A 16,431-nucleotide genomic window follows, 5' to 3' on the forward strand; every position below is an offset into this window, starting at 1 on the left:
AAGACTTTTGCAATCACATGAAAGCCAGCTACCAGTGTGTCTCAGACTGTAGTATTACACTGCAGGTTTGAAGCGTGCCATCTCTTTCAGTTAGGGAAGCCACAATTAGGAAGTCTGGGTGAAGCAGAACGATCTAACATGGTCCACCACAGCTGACTCTGATCATAGCTTAGCTTAGATATTACACATAATATTTGATCTATAAGACTTGTACATTATGGTGGTGAAGTAACTTGGGTTGTGGTGTATTTGTTAGACTGGATTAACACAGAACAGATACAGGTCTAGTTATGCATTTAAGCTTTTTTATATCACAGAAAACATTATATGACTAATTTTTTTATATATATATATGATTTGATCCTTACATCCTGCCTCTGCACACATGTGAGGCTCAGAGGAAACCCTGTAGACTGGAATAGTGAGCTCCATCTCTGCTGTAAATGGAGACAGGCTGGTGAAGTAAGTGACAGGCTCACATGATGGTGGTGTATCTGTCTCCCACTTCTGTAGCAAAGACAAACGATGCAGAGCCAGCAGTTAACTAACAGGACGCTCTCTACCAGCACACACACACTCACACACACTCTTTCATGCTGCATTCTGGCTGAGCGCCACGTGTGCTGCTACACACCAACATTATCTGGCAGGGCTCTCCACCCCACACACCCCCCGCCACCCCGCGTCCTAATTTCAAAGTGTGAGAGACACAGACAGCAGAGAGTATATCTGTTATTTCACAGATCTTATTTATGTTGAGGATTGCAGGTTATACGGTGTGAGTGTATTCTATCTTTTTAGAAATGAATTCCCGAGGAGGTTTTTATCTGGAGCTGCTGCCAGCACGGAGGATTTGATGCAAGTATCCCTGAAGACATGCCATAAATAACCTTCCCAAAACAAACCTCCCAGCCCTGATGATTTGTGATTCATAAGCTGTCTCTGTTCATTAGTTTCTACTCATGTTCCTGCAGTGATCAACTGATGAAATGATGCATGTCAATCACACAGCTTTATAATAGCAACAGCAGGGTTCTTCCTGGCCCACAATCAGGTGGAGGTGGTACTTTATAGTTTTAATACCATTTATAATACCAACCTGTGTCTGTCACTTTCTCTTTAATGTGCCTGAATGTTTCAAGCCATTTCAATTACACTATATAATATCCATATGGTGTAGCTTTCCCCTGGTGCTGGTTTACAATCAAACTTTAGATTGAAATAGAGGTGATGGCGTATTTTATATCTGGCTCAGTGACAAGTAGGCAATTCAAAAAGATGTTAAAACTAGTTTTAAAAGCAGCTTCAGGTTTGTTAAAATGTACAATTAGTGTTTTTGTTGGTTTTATATAATTTGAAATGACATTTGCACCATTTAATTAAAAAACAAAAACAAAATGTCAAATGGTGTAACCACAAAAGAATGATAAATATTCAATATTTTATCACCTACAGTGTATTTAAGAGGACTTATACTAATAATGACTTCATTTAAAAACATCAAATGAATAGAAAAATGCATTTAAACTTTAACTTTAATTTAGTCAACACTGAGCAGGGCAAACAATGATGTAAAATTTGTTAAAAACATAATGGATTATATTTATTCCACATTTTAGTTCACATTTATTTTCCTGTATATTATCAGATTTTTATGAAAAATACACTTTACACCAATTGACACTGGGTCGCATCATGTCATTGGCCCATTTGTTTAGCTAATTTGAAAAGATAATGCCAATGTGAGCCTCACCTTTTTAAAGATTAGAGCCTCTGTTTAGAGTAATTGTAATGTTTCCATGGTGACCTGTGCCTTTGTGGTCCCTGCTGCTGATAACTCAGAGCTCTGTTTATTTTAACCACAGCAACATATTTTTGAGATCCTGCCAGCAAACAGTTTGTGACTGAGGGGGATAGATGGAGCGCTACCACGGCAACATTTCAGGTGTCACACTGACTCGCCAGCCTGTCATGGTAACTATAGTAACAGCATGAGAAGATGTGCTCTGTTGTAATCAGTGCTCGGTTTAGTTTGTCAAGAAGATCTCTGTTCATCTTGAACACATTTTCTGCTGTTCCCTGGATGATGGGAAGCTGTTAGTGTGAAGCCTTCAGGCAAATAAGGCTGAATATGAAGATAGCTGGAAACAGTTACAACCATCTTTACACAGGCCAACTCTTTATAGAGTAACTGATAGCATTCTGAGAGCGTCTCTAAATAGTTCAATGTTTAATCACATTTGTATAAAAGCATAGAGTGATATACAGAAGCACTTTCCATTCAATTTAATCTTAAATTAGCAGAAATATCTGAAAGTATGCCAGCTGAAATAAAAAAGCTGTAGTTAGCAGAACAGAGAAGCTTCATAAAGTCACGTCATGCTTCTATGAACTTGTAATTATGTGGTTGCTCTGCCAGAGGGCTGGATTCTGCTCTTTTTATTTTTTGTTGTCTTGTCACAGTTTATTAGAAATGTTACAATATTACAATATGTTACAATGTTTATCTTCATTGTTTTTGCACAACATGACAACATTCAATGCCTCCCCACTTAAAATGAAGACATCTTTGGACCTTGAACTACACAAATACATATTTTAAGAATGTTTTTAAGGATCATGTGGGGAACCTGATTTTGACAAAGATGGAAGCAGCTGCCTCAACATTCTGTGCAGGACAAACCCTTAAAACTGAAGATCAGTGGTTTGATTCCAGGCTCTTCCAATCCACATGTCCACGTGTCCTTGGGCAAGATGCTCAACCCCAAATTGCTCCTGATGTCTGCGCCAACTGTGTATGAATGTGTGTGAATGGGTGAATGTGACATGTAGTGTAAAAGTGCTTTGAGTGGTCAGAAGACTAGAAAAGACATTTAGCATTTATTCTGATAAATGTGGAGTAGAGCTTTATCTGTAGTGGACTTTATGGAATATAGGAGACAGAGCAGATGATCAACATAAGTCTTACTCAGTGTCATCATGTCTACATACACACATCCTGTGCTTTAGTTTAATTCACTGTGCTCAGGCTTACCTCCATGACTATAACACAACTGTTGCTTTTACTTCCATATGAGACACAGAATGTTAGTATTTAACACAAACATTTACATGATATCATTTTGGATCAGAGCTTTTCAACTTACAGAGAACCAAAGCCAACATGCATTATTATTTCATTTAAAATAAGAGAGCTGATGTGAAGGGGACAGGCATGAGTACACCAACACAGTACCATTATGATGTATTGATTAAGAAGGGCAACATAGTCAACAATGTCCTATTAACAAATAGTCAATATGTAGTATTAATAGAAAGGCCTGTTTCCATCAATACAAGGTTTTATAGCCAACTAGACTGCAGATAGACAGAATAGACAGTTATTTCTGACCAATATAATCTATACATTGACCTGGCTTCTGAGGAGCAGTTCATTCATAAACACTTGCCTCTGCAGCCACACCTTGACTCACACACATACACACACACACACTCACTCACTCACTCACTCACTCACTCACTCACTCACTCACTCACTCACTCACTCACTCACTCACTCACTCACTCACTCAATGAGCTATTTCTTAAAGGAGCCACACTTCTAATGAAACACACATGATCAAAGCTTGATTGATTGATTCACAGAGCTGACACCTGTGCAGTAAAAGCAGTCTGATTACACTGAGTATACTTGGTCAGCAGGTCAAGTCTGGAGTGGAGCTGTGAAGTGCTCTGGTCTGGATTAGTTTAGTAAGGATTAGCTGAGTAATAGAGGAAGGACACATGGAGGCAGATGGAAAGAGTTCAGGCACTTTTTATGCTTGTAAAAATAGAATAAAAAAACACAAACTGATACAAAGTTGTCACAATTCAACAATCAACAACACGCATACCTTGGTTTGGATCATGCCAATAGAGATAGACTAGCCCTGACTTTGTACAGGAAATGCCTCCATCAAAATAAAACAAAGTGAGTTCACGTGTCAAATTAATCTATGACAAAGAAGTGTTTTTCCCACATGATGAACAATCACAGCTTCTGTGCTACATGCTAATTTTTGGAGGGTCACATAGTGATTCTTTGTTGGAATGTGGGTCATTGGAAAGCTGGGTTGATGTGTGTTTGTATTTGTGAGAAAGGCCTTTTAGAAAGCTGGAGGGTGACTTTAGAGTAGCAACATGTCTTCTTTCCTCCACAGACTCAGAATAACATGTAGAAACAAGTGACATCTGCTCAAAGTGCAGGTGTGGAAATGGTCCATTTAGATCAATCATGTCAGTCTAACACTGGCCTGGTCTATGTGATGTGATGGATTTGGTACTTGTTCTGTAGGTATCTGTTGGTTAGAGGTGTACATGATCAGTAGACATTTGCAGATGGTAAATTAAACATTTTTCTGCATTTTCTTGCTTTGAAACCTCAGGCCTTCAAAAGTTCTGAGGTTGTACATGCACCTAGAAAACTAAAAAGATGATACAATCTCAATATAGAAAATGTACATAGTGAATCGTCCCTATTGAACATCTATTTAGCCATGACATCAGTGTTCTTATCACAAATAAGCACTGTGAAATGAACACTATTTGAATGTAAAGTTGTTCTTTAAGAAAATTGGAGAACAAAAGGTCAGGGAAGAAACCTGAGAGAGATGGATGGACAGATAGTGAGTCAGTGATATAGAGAGTGAGAGTGTTATACCTTTTGTTTGATTTCTCCTTCCTGGCTTACACATCTCTCAAGTCCTGCTATGTTACCTAGCAACAGTGGCCCACTTTGTCAAATGAAATGCAGCACACACTCAGGAATAGATAGGAGCAGGCCGTCTGTTATCTGGTCAGTGTACTGTCTGTGTTTCTGATGACAGGAGAACAAAGGAGTGTGTGTGTGTGTGTGTGTGTGTGTGTGTGTGTGTGTGTGTGTGCATGTGTGTGTGTGTGTAGCTTTGTCCTTTTCAAAGTTGTCTTTCAAAGTGTGTGCCTTGCTCATGGGATTGTTAGGCAGCCAGAGAGGAAGCCAGTCAACTGTGTGAGATGTAGTTTTTGTGGAAATTGGGTCAATAAAAATGACAACCCCCCCCCCCCTCTCTCTCTCTCTCTCTCTCTCCTGTCTGTCCCTCTGTCTCTCCCCCCTGAGCAGATGGAGCAGGGCTAGTGTAATCTCCTGCCTCCTGTGGATCTGTGTGTGCATGTGTAATTATAGCTTACCTTTATGGCGGCAGCAGCTGCAGAAGAAGATTTGTGTCGGCACACAGAGGAAGTTCAGACACGAGCTGCACATTTGTCCGTCTCGCTTTAATTCACTCATTTAGTCCAGACTTCTTTAACAGCTTTACTTTTTAAAGCCAATGTAGCAAATTAGATCAAATAAGAATACTTGACCACTCAGCAAAGAGTGAAATACTACAAATACTGCTTACATGTATTAAACACGTGTGCTGAAACAGTCAAAGGTTGATGATGAAGCAGCTATTGTGTTGTATGTTGTCATTGTTTGTCAATGGGACAAACAGTGTGTATAACTGTAGCTTTATCCCTATATCAGTGTGGCAGATGGACTGCAGGATATTAGTGTGTGTGTGTGTGTGTGTGTGTGTGTGTGTGTGTTTGTGTGTGTGTCAGTATTGTTACAGTAGCAGAGTATAAATCTGCAAAGCCATGGACAGATTAATCAGAGCTGGTTTGTGGTCAGCTGATGAGTTCAAAGATGACAGTTAAGGGTGTGTGTGTGTGTGTGTGTGTGGGGCAAAGTTCTACTAACCCACCACAACCTATTTCACATGTTATGGGGACAAAAAGCAAGGCCACCATACCTTAAATCATTCATTTTAGGGTGTAGACTTGGTTTAAAGTTAAGGTAAGATGAGGGTTAGCTTAAGGTTTAGTTAAGGTTAGGGTTAAGCAAGTAGTTAGAACAATATACTGTCACAAAATGTCCTCTAAAGTGATGGAAACACAACTCTGTTGCAGTGAAAATGTTCTTCAGTGGACTTACCTCTCTGCATAACTGTAAATATATCATCAAGCTCAGACTGCTGCTGCTGCTGAACTTCCTCAGTAGAAAACCTGAACCAACATGACTCTGGATGTCTGACAAAAGGTCAAACATGAATTTTCCTTGACTTATAAGGCATACTGGTCAGGACATGCATTTGCCAGCATCTCAGAATCAGTCAGAGGAGCTGCGCTGAAAATACAACCAAGGCTGAAAATGCTCTGACTCACATGGACATGACAAGTAATCATGCAGCTTCTTACACCACTGTGCTGTTACATCAGTCTTCAGATTGAAACATGGAGTTCTGTATGTGTGACAGGTCAACCTGACACTCTATGAAATGCTAGTTTATTTCAGGTTTTTATGTAACTGCACTAAATGAAGCAGCAATAAGAGCATTCATATTGGCCAGGTTTAAAGGGAAACTAGCCTGAGTCCTATTTTCACATCTTTTTGTGTCTCAGTGACTAATGGAGACAACCATTTCTAAAATTGGTCCACTCCAGTGAGTGCTTCAGCAGGCAGCCTTACACTCTGTCAATGTACAGCTACTAAAGGGTTTGTTTTTATCACTGACAGGCTCAGATGGTTCTTACAAGTGTCTGACAGCATTATGTAAAGTACCACACAGAGAAATACACTTTTCTTTACATTTCACTGGATCGCTTCACTTGTTGCTTTATCAGTAAAGAGCTGCTGTTATCTTCACTACCATAAAGTGGAACCTAGTACATTTATGACACTAAAACATGTGAGAAGCAAAGCGTGGAAGCATTTTGTATTCAACACCATAAATAGAAAAATAGAAAATGAGGGTGAGTCAGTTTGTGAAGAAGGTTCCAGAAGGGTTTTTTCCTTTTTCTGTATTACAAATTAAATATTTTCTTCAATTATAATACATTTTATTCATACAATGATTTTTAAAGTACTCAAAGAGGAATTACTACAAATAGTTGTGAAGAAGAAGTTAGTGACAGCTGTGAATTCAAGATCTTTCATTGTTGCAAAACACATTGTCATAGTTACTGAATTCACTCAAAATGACCCAGAAAAGTGACGATTCACTCTGTAAATTCTACTATCACTTATCTCAACATTGTAATATTAGGTTTTTTTAAGCTCTATGCTTGGATGTTTATTATGGGAAGTAATTAACACAGTCTTGTACCCTTGACTCTTTATCAAGCAAACATATATTATTTTCTAACGCAGCTGTTCATCTTTTGTTGTGATGATTTAACCAGGGGAATTTGATACTAATCCATGACATCATCTAAACCAGTCTAATGGAAAAAGCAAAAAGGAAATGTAGTTCTAGAAGCAGGTGCGCCACTTCACAGCTCTATTAGCTTTGCACTAGTGAGGCAGCACAGTGAATGAACAACTTCACAGCATAGTTTAGTATTAAACACTGTGGTCTGTGTGTGAATGTGTTAAAAGTGATGGTGCTTAAATATGCATATATAAAATCTATCTGTGATGTCATCACCCTCTGACAGCAGTGCTTTCTGCATGCATCACACCTCCATCAGTGTGTGATTTCCTGGTCCTGATACAGATGACATGTTCACACCAGTCTACATTATATCTCCATCACAGTGTCAGCACAGCTCGTTGAGTAAACATACCTTCAAGTCTTTCCCCCTTATTGCTCATTAATCTCTAATACAGATGTTTTAGTGTTAGTGTTTGTAAAGAGATGACTGTCAATAAAGCTGAATTGAACAGAGCAGGGAGAGGAAGGGAGAGAGACACAGATGGATATATAGAGAGAGGGAGTGAGAGAAAGTCAAAGATAGAGAGCATGGTGAGTAAGAGAGAGGGCAATGACTGTGCGTGTGCGTGTGTGTGTGAGAGAGAGAGAGGAGGGGGGAGTGTGTCGGCCGGCCCTGCCTCCGTCCCCTCCCTCTCTCTCTCTCTCTCCCTCTCTCTCTCTCTCTCTCTCTCTCTCTCTCTCTCTCTCTCTCTCTCTCTCTCTCTCTCTCTCTCCTTGCGTCAGCAGCAGTTAAAATGTCGGCTGTGTAGCTCGTCCTCTGCTCTGCTTTCTCTGCCTCTTGGCCATCTGTCTTTTCTTACCACAAGAGGAAACCACACTCTCCCTCTCTCTCTCTCTCTCTCTCTCTCTCTCTCTCTCTCTCTCTCTCTCTCTCTCTCTCTCTCTCTCTCTCTCTCTCTCTTGCCTTTTCTACCCTCGTCATTCTTTCTCTTCTTTCTTCCTGTCTCTCTCCCTCCTGCTCTGCGGATCAAAGCTAGTTTTAGTCAAGTGTTTTTCTTCAGAGCCGTTGCATGTTGACGCTGTTTGGAGACGGTTAAGAGAGGTAACGTTCCACTTTTATTTCCTCACACTTCATTTGATTTAAAGAGTCCTCGATGTTTTATATTTAAAGGTAGAGTAGAGTTTGACACATACGACTGAATGGAATGGATAGAAGTGCAGACAGACTGGGAACTGTGGAACGATTCCTAGAATAGAATGTATGGTCAATCTAATCTACTCTATCATACATGTCGACATGCAGGGTGAGGGTGTGTGTATTTCTGTGTGTTTGTGTGTAGCCTGCTTCTCCTACAACATACCTACTACAAAAAAAGCCGTATCTTCACCACAGCTTTTGGAATCATTTCTAATCCCAGAAAGAAATAGTAAGTAATTAATAAGTATAAATGATTATAGAGCTTGTGGTTTCCAGTATATTTATTCTCCTTTAATTCAATGGGTTTATTTTTCAGTGAGAGAGATTTTTCCATTAGCCAGTAACATATCATAGCAAAGTTTCCTTCCTAACATAGCACACATTTTAACCTACTTTTCAGAAAATCAGCAAAAGAAAACAGTTATGTGAATTTTAAGGAGTTCATCAAGATAAACAGCTGATGTCATTGACAGATCGTCAGTCAAAGCTCTAACGGTGGAAAATGACATTTGTCTTGTATTCATTTCAAAAAATGTTACAGTCTGCTCATGGCTCCAGACAGATCTGATGTTTTCAGCTCTAGTTTAAGTCACATGCTTCATGAGCGTCATCATTTATTCATAATGGCCTTTTGGGTTGTGACTGGGCACGACAGTAAGCATGATCATGAGATGTATGCTTTTACACTGTTCATTATGATTGAGGAAATTAAACCCCAATTATTAAAACTGGTTCAAAATAATTGTATTACAATCAGAGGGAGTGGGGGGTGGGTGTTGAATCTAACCTCCCAGGTTATCTGATTGGAAGCCCGTCTTCCATAAAACTCTGCTAGCCGTCTCTAACCATTTTTCAGACACAAACTCCAGACAATGTCCAGAGACTCAGGTCCCAACACACGTAGCACACAACAGGAGATTGTCCGTGTCAGACGTGTTCTCACCCACCCGCCTCCCCTCCCCTCCCCTCCTCTCCTCCCCGCCCCTTGAAAATACTCCATCTGGTTTAGGCGAAAGGGTTGCAGTAGGCAAGGGCAATGACGCAAAAAAAGTATGCTGCGGTTGTAATTCAGGAATAAAACCGCTTTTATTTTATGAGGACTCACAGGAAGTCTTCTCTATCATTAAAACTAGCTTAACAGTCCAGCATTCAGGCCCAGTCAAAACAATGCAGCTCAGTTGGCTTATCCAGCACCAGCCACATGTGTTAAATATAGAGACTGTGAATGAGAGGGGGAGCTGACTACTGGAAGTCAAACACGTCATATTTAGATGAATGTTCTGCTTGTTCAACAACAGTAGTTTGATAAATTGCTATAAAACACATTTGAGGATGAAGATTTGAATTCTCAGTTCTTATCACGACTTCCTTAGTGGACGCCAAAAATTCCTTCAATGCAGGAAAAACCCTGCAGGCCTGTGACTTAATCAGAGGTCTTGACATGTATGTGTAAAGGTTATTCCACCCTTAAGTAGGTGTGGTCAGGTTAAGCACTAAATTTGGAACTACCCCCCCCCCCCCCCCCCCCCCTCTTACTTTTCCAGCAGTTGGGGAAACAACAGAATATTCAATGATTCCATCTATGATTCTGTTATTACAGAAAGTACAGAACTCTACCTTGATGCTACCATCATCTAAAGGTACATGCCACCACTTTTTCCTTTTATTGAGGAAACTCTACTGTTGAAATGACCTGAAAACGAAAGAAACTAAGCCATCACTTTGGCTCAATGTGGCAAATGTGGGTTATATTGTGTTTAATGCTGATGACCAGTGTCTGTTCATCATGTAGAATCCCTTTTCAGCTTGTGACCTTAATTTCTCTTAGTTGATGCACATGGAAGTAACCTCATTTAAAAGAACCTCATTAACCCCTGACTAATGCTGCTATTTAGTATTGTACAGAACAGGAGCTAGACTTCTAGTGTTTGTCATTAAGCTAAAGTTGAAAAGGAAGTGAAGTTTTGTTGATTTTTCTCCTCCACTTTAGGGATTGCAGTTTGTCACTAACCAAATGCTCTGTTTGCACCAGTGAGCTGCCAGCTGTAGTAGCTGTGTGGGATCAGTCTCCAGATGCTGCTGGTTGGCTCCCTGTAGAGTAGATAAACGTAAAGGTAGCTAAGTGGTTTTCCTTTGTGCCACTAAACACACCTGTTTGATAAGAGGGAGAGACACAAGCACATCTCTATTCACCCTGCTGCCGTGTGTCATTCATCATCTCTCATATAAGCTCACCTCACACTGAGCTGCTCTCATCAAATAACATGTCCACTGTGGTGCAACACTGCCTCTGTGTAATTGATAAATAATAGATAATATACAGCTAAGTGTAGCAGAATGAATCATTTAGTTTGAACAACTGACATTAGATCAAAATGATATTGATCCAGGGTGAAGGCTCAGTGTTACACACACAGTCATGCTTAGAATTGACTATTAGTATTGGCTGCTTCACTGACTCTTGCTGGATTATGTGTATAAATGTTTGAGAGTGGGTGAAAATAAAAGAACATAACCAGCCTATTAGGTCATGCAGTTTAGACACAATATGCTGAAAGACAATATCTCAGGTTTAAGAGCCTGTGTGTGTGTATGTGTGTGTGTGTGTGTGTATGTGTGCTGTTGTACTGTGACCCACTTAGAAAATACTGCTCATCACTGCAGCACCACTCCTACCATTTTGGATCTTTTTTCGCTGCTCATGGGGAAAAAAGAAACTGCATCAAATGTCCAGAGAGACATCTGGAACTTTTTTGACATTTCCACATTGTCTCAATCCTGAAAGTGAAACTACTGTGTATAACATCTGGTTAATGCAAGCAGGGAACCAAGTAAAGTCCAAACACACAACATGTTTTGTAACACTTCATTTCATAAGCTTTAGAAATGCACCTCCAGCCATTTCCCAAAAAAAAAATAGATACAAACAGTAGAGACAGTGGACAAAATGTGGAAACCCCTTCATCAGTTTAAAAAAAGAAGGAGTCTAATACTCATTTATATCTGCACTGTAACATGAGTCAAATGCATGTCAGTGGTCTATAACTGAGTCAACACCTACCCAACATCACAACTCTGCTTATGACCTGCTTTGAACTTGGTTAGACACACACACACACACACACACACACACACACACACACACACATGCACACGCACACGCACACACACACACACACAAACGAGGAAGCAGAAGAAGGAGAGATGTGAAACTTAAATTGGTAATAATTCAAACAGTGTAGATGTGTGGTTTATCAGTGATGTATGGAACTACACTGCAGACTGCATCATGCGCACATTTCCTGTATGAAAATGTTTTCCATACGTTTTTCAACAGAAGCTCAGTGTGTGGTTTTCTCATTTCCTCATTAGATTTCTAAAATTAAAATAGAAGCTGTCTAGTTTGACTCAACCTTGTGATTCCATGTTTACTGAGCTGTTTAAAAAAAACCCTTACATAAATTCCCCATCAGTCATTAATACATGTTTGATTCATCTTATGGAAAAAAGACATTCACCATCATAGTGAATGTTTGAACATTTTGTAGAATATGATAATGATGATGATGATGATGATGATGATGATGATACAGCATGTTTGAATGCTTTTATTTTATTTTTTAATTTTAAAATTAAAGAAAGTAAAAGGACAGGTTAAACTTGTACATGTGTATGTATAAATGTGTATCAGCTCCACAAATATAAAAAAGACTCCATGTTTCTATACTGTATACATTGGGGGAAAGTCCCTCAACAGTATGTAAGGCTTAAAAGAGAATGACAACAGTCACATGTCCATTACCTGAGTTCACCCTCCTCCTATTAACACCACACCACAAACACAAACATACATGCACACACACTCTTACACACAGTATGTTTTAAAATGACCCAACAACACAACAGCAGACCTTCAGTGTGATGTTAAAAAGAGCCTTTTTTACATACAGTATGGCCCACAGCCAAAATCACCCAATCCACTGTCACAACAGGATGGATGTTGTTCATTTGCAGTTATGCCATAAGTTGTGCCATGATTGTTTCAGCTGCTCATCTCCTTTCAAGTGTTTTCTTGAGTTTTTCATGGTAAATGATGAAATCCAGCTACTTCTGCTCTCTCTGCTCTGCTTTTACTCCATCTAACCTCTCTGGAACTTCCCTGTCATCACCATCCAGCTCCATTTACTTAACTTAATTACAAAAAGCCGCTGATTGCTGGTTTGTCGTAACGCCATGTGTCTTGTATCGTCTTTCTTTATTCAGTCTTCTTACTGCCCCTGCTCAGCGGACTGCTCTCCATCTATTATCATGTTACACTGGTGTTCCTCTCTGCCAAACCATCACCACCCACTCTGTCATTGACATGTTTCCTCTATGACAGTTTGGTTACACATACAGTACAATATATTTATTCTATGCACATGCAAAAAAAAATGTTAGCACCCAGCATACACAGATGGTAGAATAGTAGCATTATAGAGAAGGAAAATAGACAAAGAAAAGACAGATGGTGATATTACTATAATCTGCTTATCTAGTGAAATAATTAACACTATAATCACATTGAGTAAAAAGAATGTCTTAGAATAACCTTGTTGTGCTGTCCACCTGTCCCTGTGTGTGTGTGTGTGTGTGTGTGTGTGTGTGTGTGTGTGTGTGTGTGTGTGTGTGTGTGTGTGTGTGTGTGTGTGTGTGTGTGTGTGTGTGTGTGTGTGTGTGTGTGTGTGTGTGTGTGTGTGTGTGTGTGTGTGTGTGACCTTCATCACAGAATGGCCTCCTGCATGTGTATGTGTGTTTTATAGCCTCTCCAGGTCACTTAGTGATGCATGAGCTACACCATCCCTTCTTCATCTCCTTTACATTCTGCTGCTCTTCTCCTTGTCAATTATTCACTGCACACACACTATCACACACTCATACACACACACACACACACATATACACACAGGTGGCCATAAAGAGTTATCTGCTTTCACACAATTGCATTTTCTCACGTCTCTTCTTCTTCTGTTTGGATCTTATTACTGCCTGGGAGCTTGTGTGCATATATGCGTGTGTGTGTGTGTGTGTGTGTGTGTGTGTGTGTGTGTGTGTGTGTAAATAGACACTTGTATTATATCCTTACTTCTCTTAGTGTGTGTTACCGCCTGCATAGATCTTCCTATTCCCTGAACGTGTGTCTGTGTGTATTGACAGTAAGTGAATCTCTCCCGCTGCCCGTCTGGAAATCCGCAGTGACAGAATGCTTTTTTCCTGGCACACTGTGGCAGATGTGACCCAATTGCGGTTGAGTGGGATGTGTGTTTGTGTTTTTGTGTGTGTGTGTGTGTGTGTGTGTGTGTGTGTGTGTGTGGACAAGTCATTTTAGAGGGGATGGAGAAACTGTCACGTCCTTTCAGTGTGAGAGAAAGAGGAGTGGGAGCAGGGATCCACAGATGGCAGCCATGGCTCTGTGTTTGAAGCTGTAGGTGTTTTTAAAATCTCATCCAAGTGGGTGAAGTTTAGAATCATAAAATATTTCCAACATTAGATTTTTTTTCTTAGTTTTGTATTATGAATCCTGCATTTATTTTCTAGCCCACAATCTCCTACTTCACTTCTAAATCTTTTGGTGCATTACAGCCAAGAGAATATTGTTGACAGTCTCTCTTTAAAGTAGCCAGTAGTCATGATTCATCCATGACATGGATCATTAGTGAAAATCACAGTGAAAACCACTCTTATATACACACACAGTTGACTCATTCTTTTTCCCCCAGCGTTTGTCATCCATCTTTTCCACAGAGCTTTACCAGCTTACTGCACCCTCAGTTGTTGTCATAGTAACAAGCATACTTCATCCATACAACAAACCTGGCCAAGATCCAATCATATGTATATATCTACACTGGCTGGACTCTACTCCAGGGCTGATGGTGCTAACTTCTTCCCATCATGCATCTGTACTGGATCCAGGCAGTAGCAGTGTGTATAGTGTAGAGACACAGATTTACACAGATGACAGCAGCCTGGCTTCTATTCACTGTCTTCAACACTAAACAGTTAAAGACCACGATCTGTTTTTACAAGTGAGAATATCCCTTGTAATGGTTAACGCTTAGATGATCATTAAACTGCTCTCCTCACTGACTGTGTTCTCATACACCTCAGACTACCCCAGTCATGTGTTTGCACCTCTCATAGTTTACAGAATTCTTGAGTGGTCAAAAAGACTACAAAAGGTCCATGTAAGTACAGTCCATTTACCATTCAGCACTTTTTAATTACTGGCTATAAAACCTGCATGTGTAAGCTTAGGTTTAGATCATAGTAACAGTTAATAAAAAACATTTATTGCACGTCTCGTAACACAAACTTCAGTCTCCTGTATGAAAGTTTGATGCACTACATAACCTCTTACTACATAAAGGATACACTACTTCCTGCTCTGGCTGTAAATTGTGGGGTGCTGAGTCATTTCAGATGAACTTGAAAACTAAGACTAAAAATTAAAAAATTAAAGATTTGATGGATGTGACGGAGTTTTAAAAAATCAAACCTGCACTAACAAAGATAGTCAGAAAGCTACTTAGTGTGAGATGAATGCATATCATGAATATGACTGTGTGTGTGAGTGAGTGTCTTAATGATGCTCCACAATCTAACACAGATCCATTACCACAGGTGGAGAAAAGTTTAACACTAATTATGATCATCATTTAGCAGTAGTAGTGTGCAGCCATGAGGCCTGTACTGCTGTCTGCACACTGGAAATATGATATGTATAGACAGACAGAAATAGAGCTGCAGACACACACGCTATCATGTTTTGCTTGCACACACACAATGTGCCACTGCCTACTTTTGGGTGTGTGATGAGGAGAAGGGGGGCACAGCGGTCATGTTTCTCACCTCTAATCTGTCCTCTCTCCATCACACTGACCTTGTTATGTAACTATAAATGATAGCAGCACCAGCCCTCCACTACACACACACACACACACACACACACACACACACACACACACACAGTGGCTGTGGCTGCAGTCACTACAGGAATGACAATACACACATATACACAGATAGGAAGAGGAAATGTGGAAGCTAGTGCAGTAACAGCTGAGCTCAGGCCGCAGGCTGACAGACATCGTGTGTGTGTGTGTGTGTGTGTGTGTGTGTGTGTGTGTGTGTGTGTGTGTGTGTGTGTGTGTGTGTGTGTGTGTGTGTGTGTGTGTGTGTGTGTGTGTGTGTGTGTGTGTGTGTGTGTGTGTGTGTGTGAATGTGAATGTGAGACAACATCAAAGTGGAGTGTACTGCCTTTGAACTGTCAGACTTCCTCTACTCATTAATTTATTCATCACTCTGGAGCTCTTCTCTCCTCTCCTCTCCTCTCCTGTCTCTCTCTGCTTCTCTTCATCACATCTCCACTCACGCTCTTCCTCCCTCTAATCTTTTCTATTGCTCTGCCTTTATTCTTCTGTTTCCCCTGCTTCAAATCTCTGACATTTGGCGTCTCAGTGTTTTGTCATTGAGAAGTGCAGCGCTGCAATGCATTATACATGTATTGTTTTTTACATATTTATTATGGAGGTGATTAACACTACAAATTTCCCCTCCGGTTGTGTTCGTGATGTGACATTTTGATGAGATTCCTTACAGAGCCGAGCCGTCTCACTGATATGAACTGATATGAATGTGTAAGTGCCGTTGTTGACTGTTGTTGTTGTTGTTGTTGTTTGTGTTCTCAGGCGTTTAAGCCAGTGGTGGGGAAGAGCCTGCTGTCGTCAGTAACTGCAGTGGAATTCTTGTTAGACCGACAGCTGGACTTCCTGTCTGACCATTCAGCCTGCCAACCATACCAGGTAATAAATCCACTCACACTCTGTACATACATACACTGAGTCTGCTGCACAGTACCTCTTCATATACTTTAACAACAGATAAACAGTGGCAAAGGTGAAAGTTCAGTTTAACGATTGAAACAAGTGAAACATTATTTTAAACCTTCTAAAACAGAAAAATGCACATGTTTGTGTGGTTTAT

The 16,431-nt window shown here is 40.1% G+C and overlaps 1 protein-coding gene across 1 annotated transcript in view; it reads left to right on the forward strand.

Moving 5' to 3' along the window:
* Positions 1-16,431, forward strand: part of jmjd1cb (jumonji domain containing 1Cb) — a 120,666-nt gene that overhangs the window by 62,401 nt on the left and 41,834 nt on the right. The window contains exon 3 of the mRNA XM_053340860.1: positions 16,137-16,250. Coding sequence (XP_053196835.1) covers positions 16,137-16,250 — 114 coding nt within the window. The remainder of the gene's footprint in view (positions 1-16,136; positions 16,251-16,431) is intronic.

The sequence above is a fragment of the Scomber japonicus genome, chromosome 20 (assembly GCF_027409825.1).
Source record: "Scomber japonicus isolate fScoJap1 chromosome 20, fScoJap1.pri, whole genome shotgun sequence".
Lineage (NCBI taxonomy): Eukaryota > Metazoa > Chordata > Actinopteri > Scombriformes > Scombridae > Scomber > Scomber japonicus.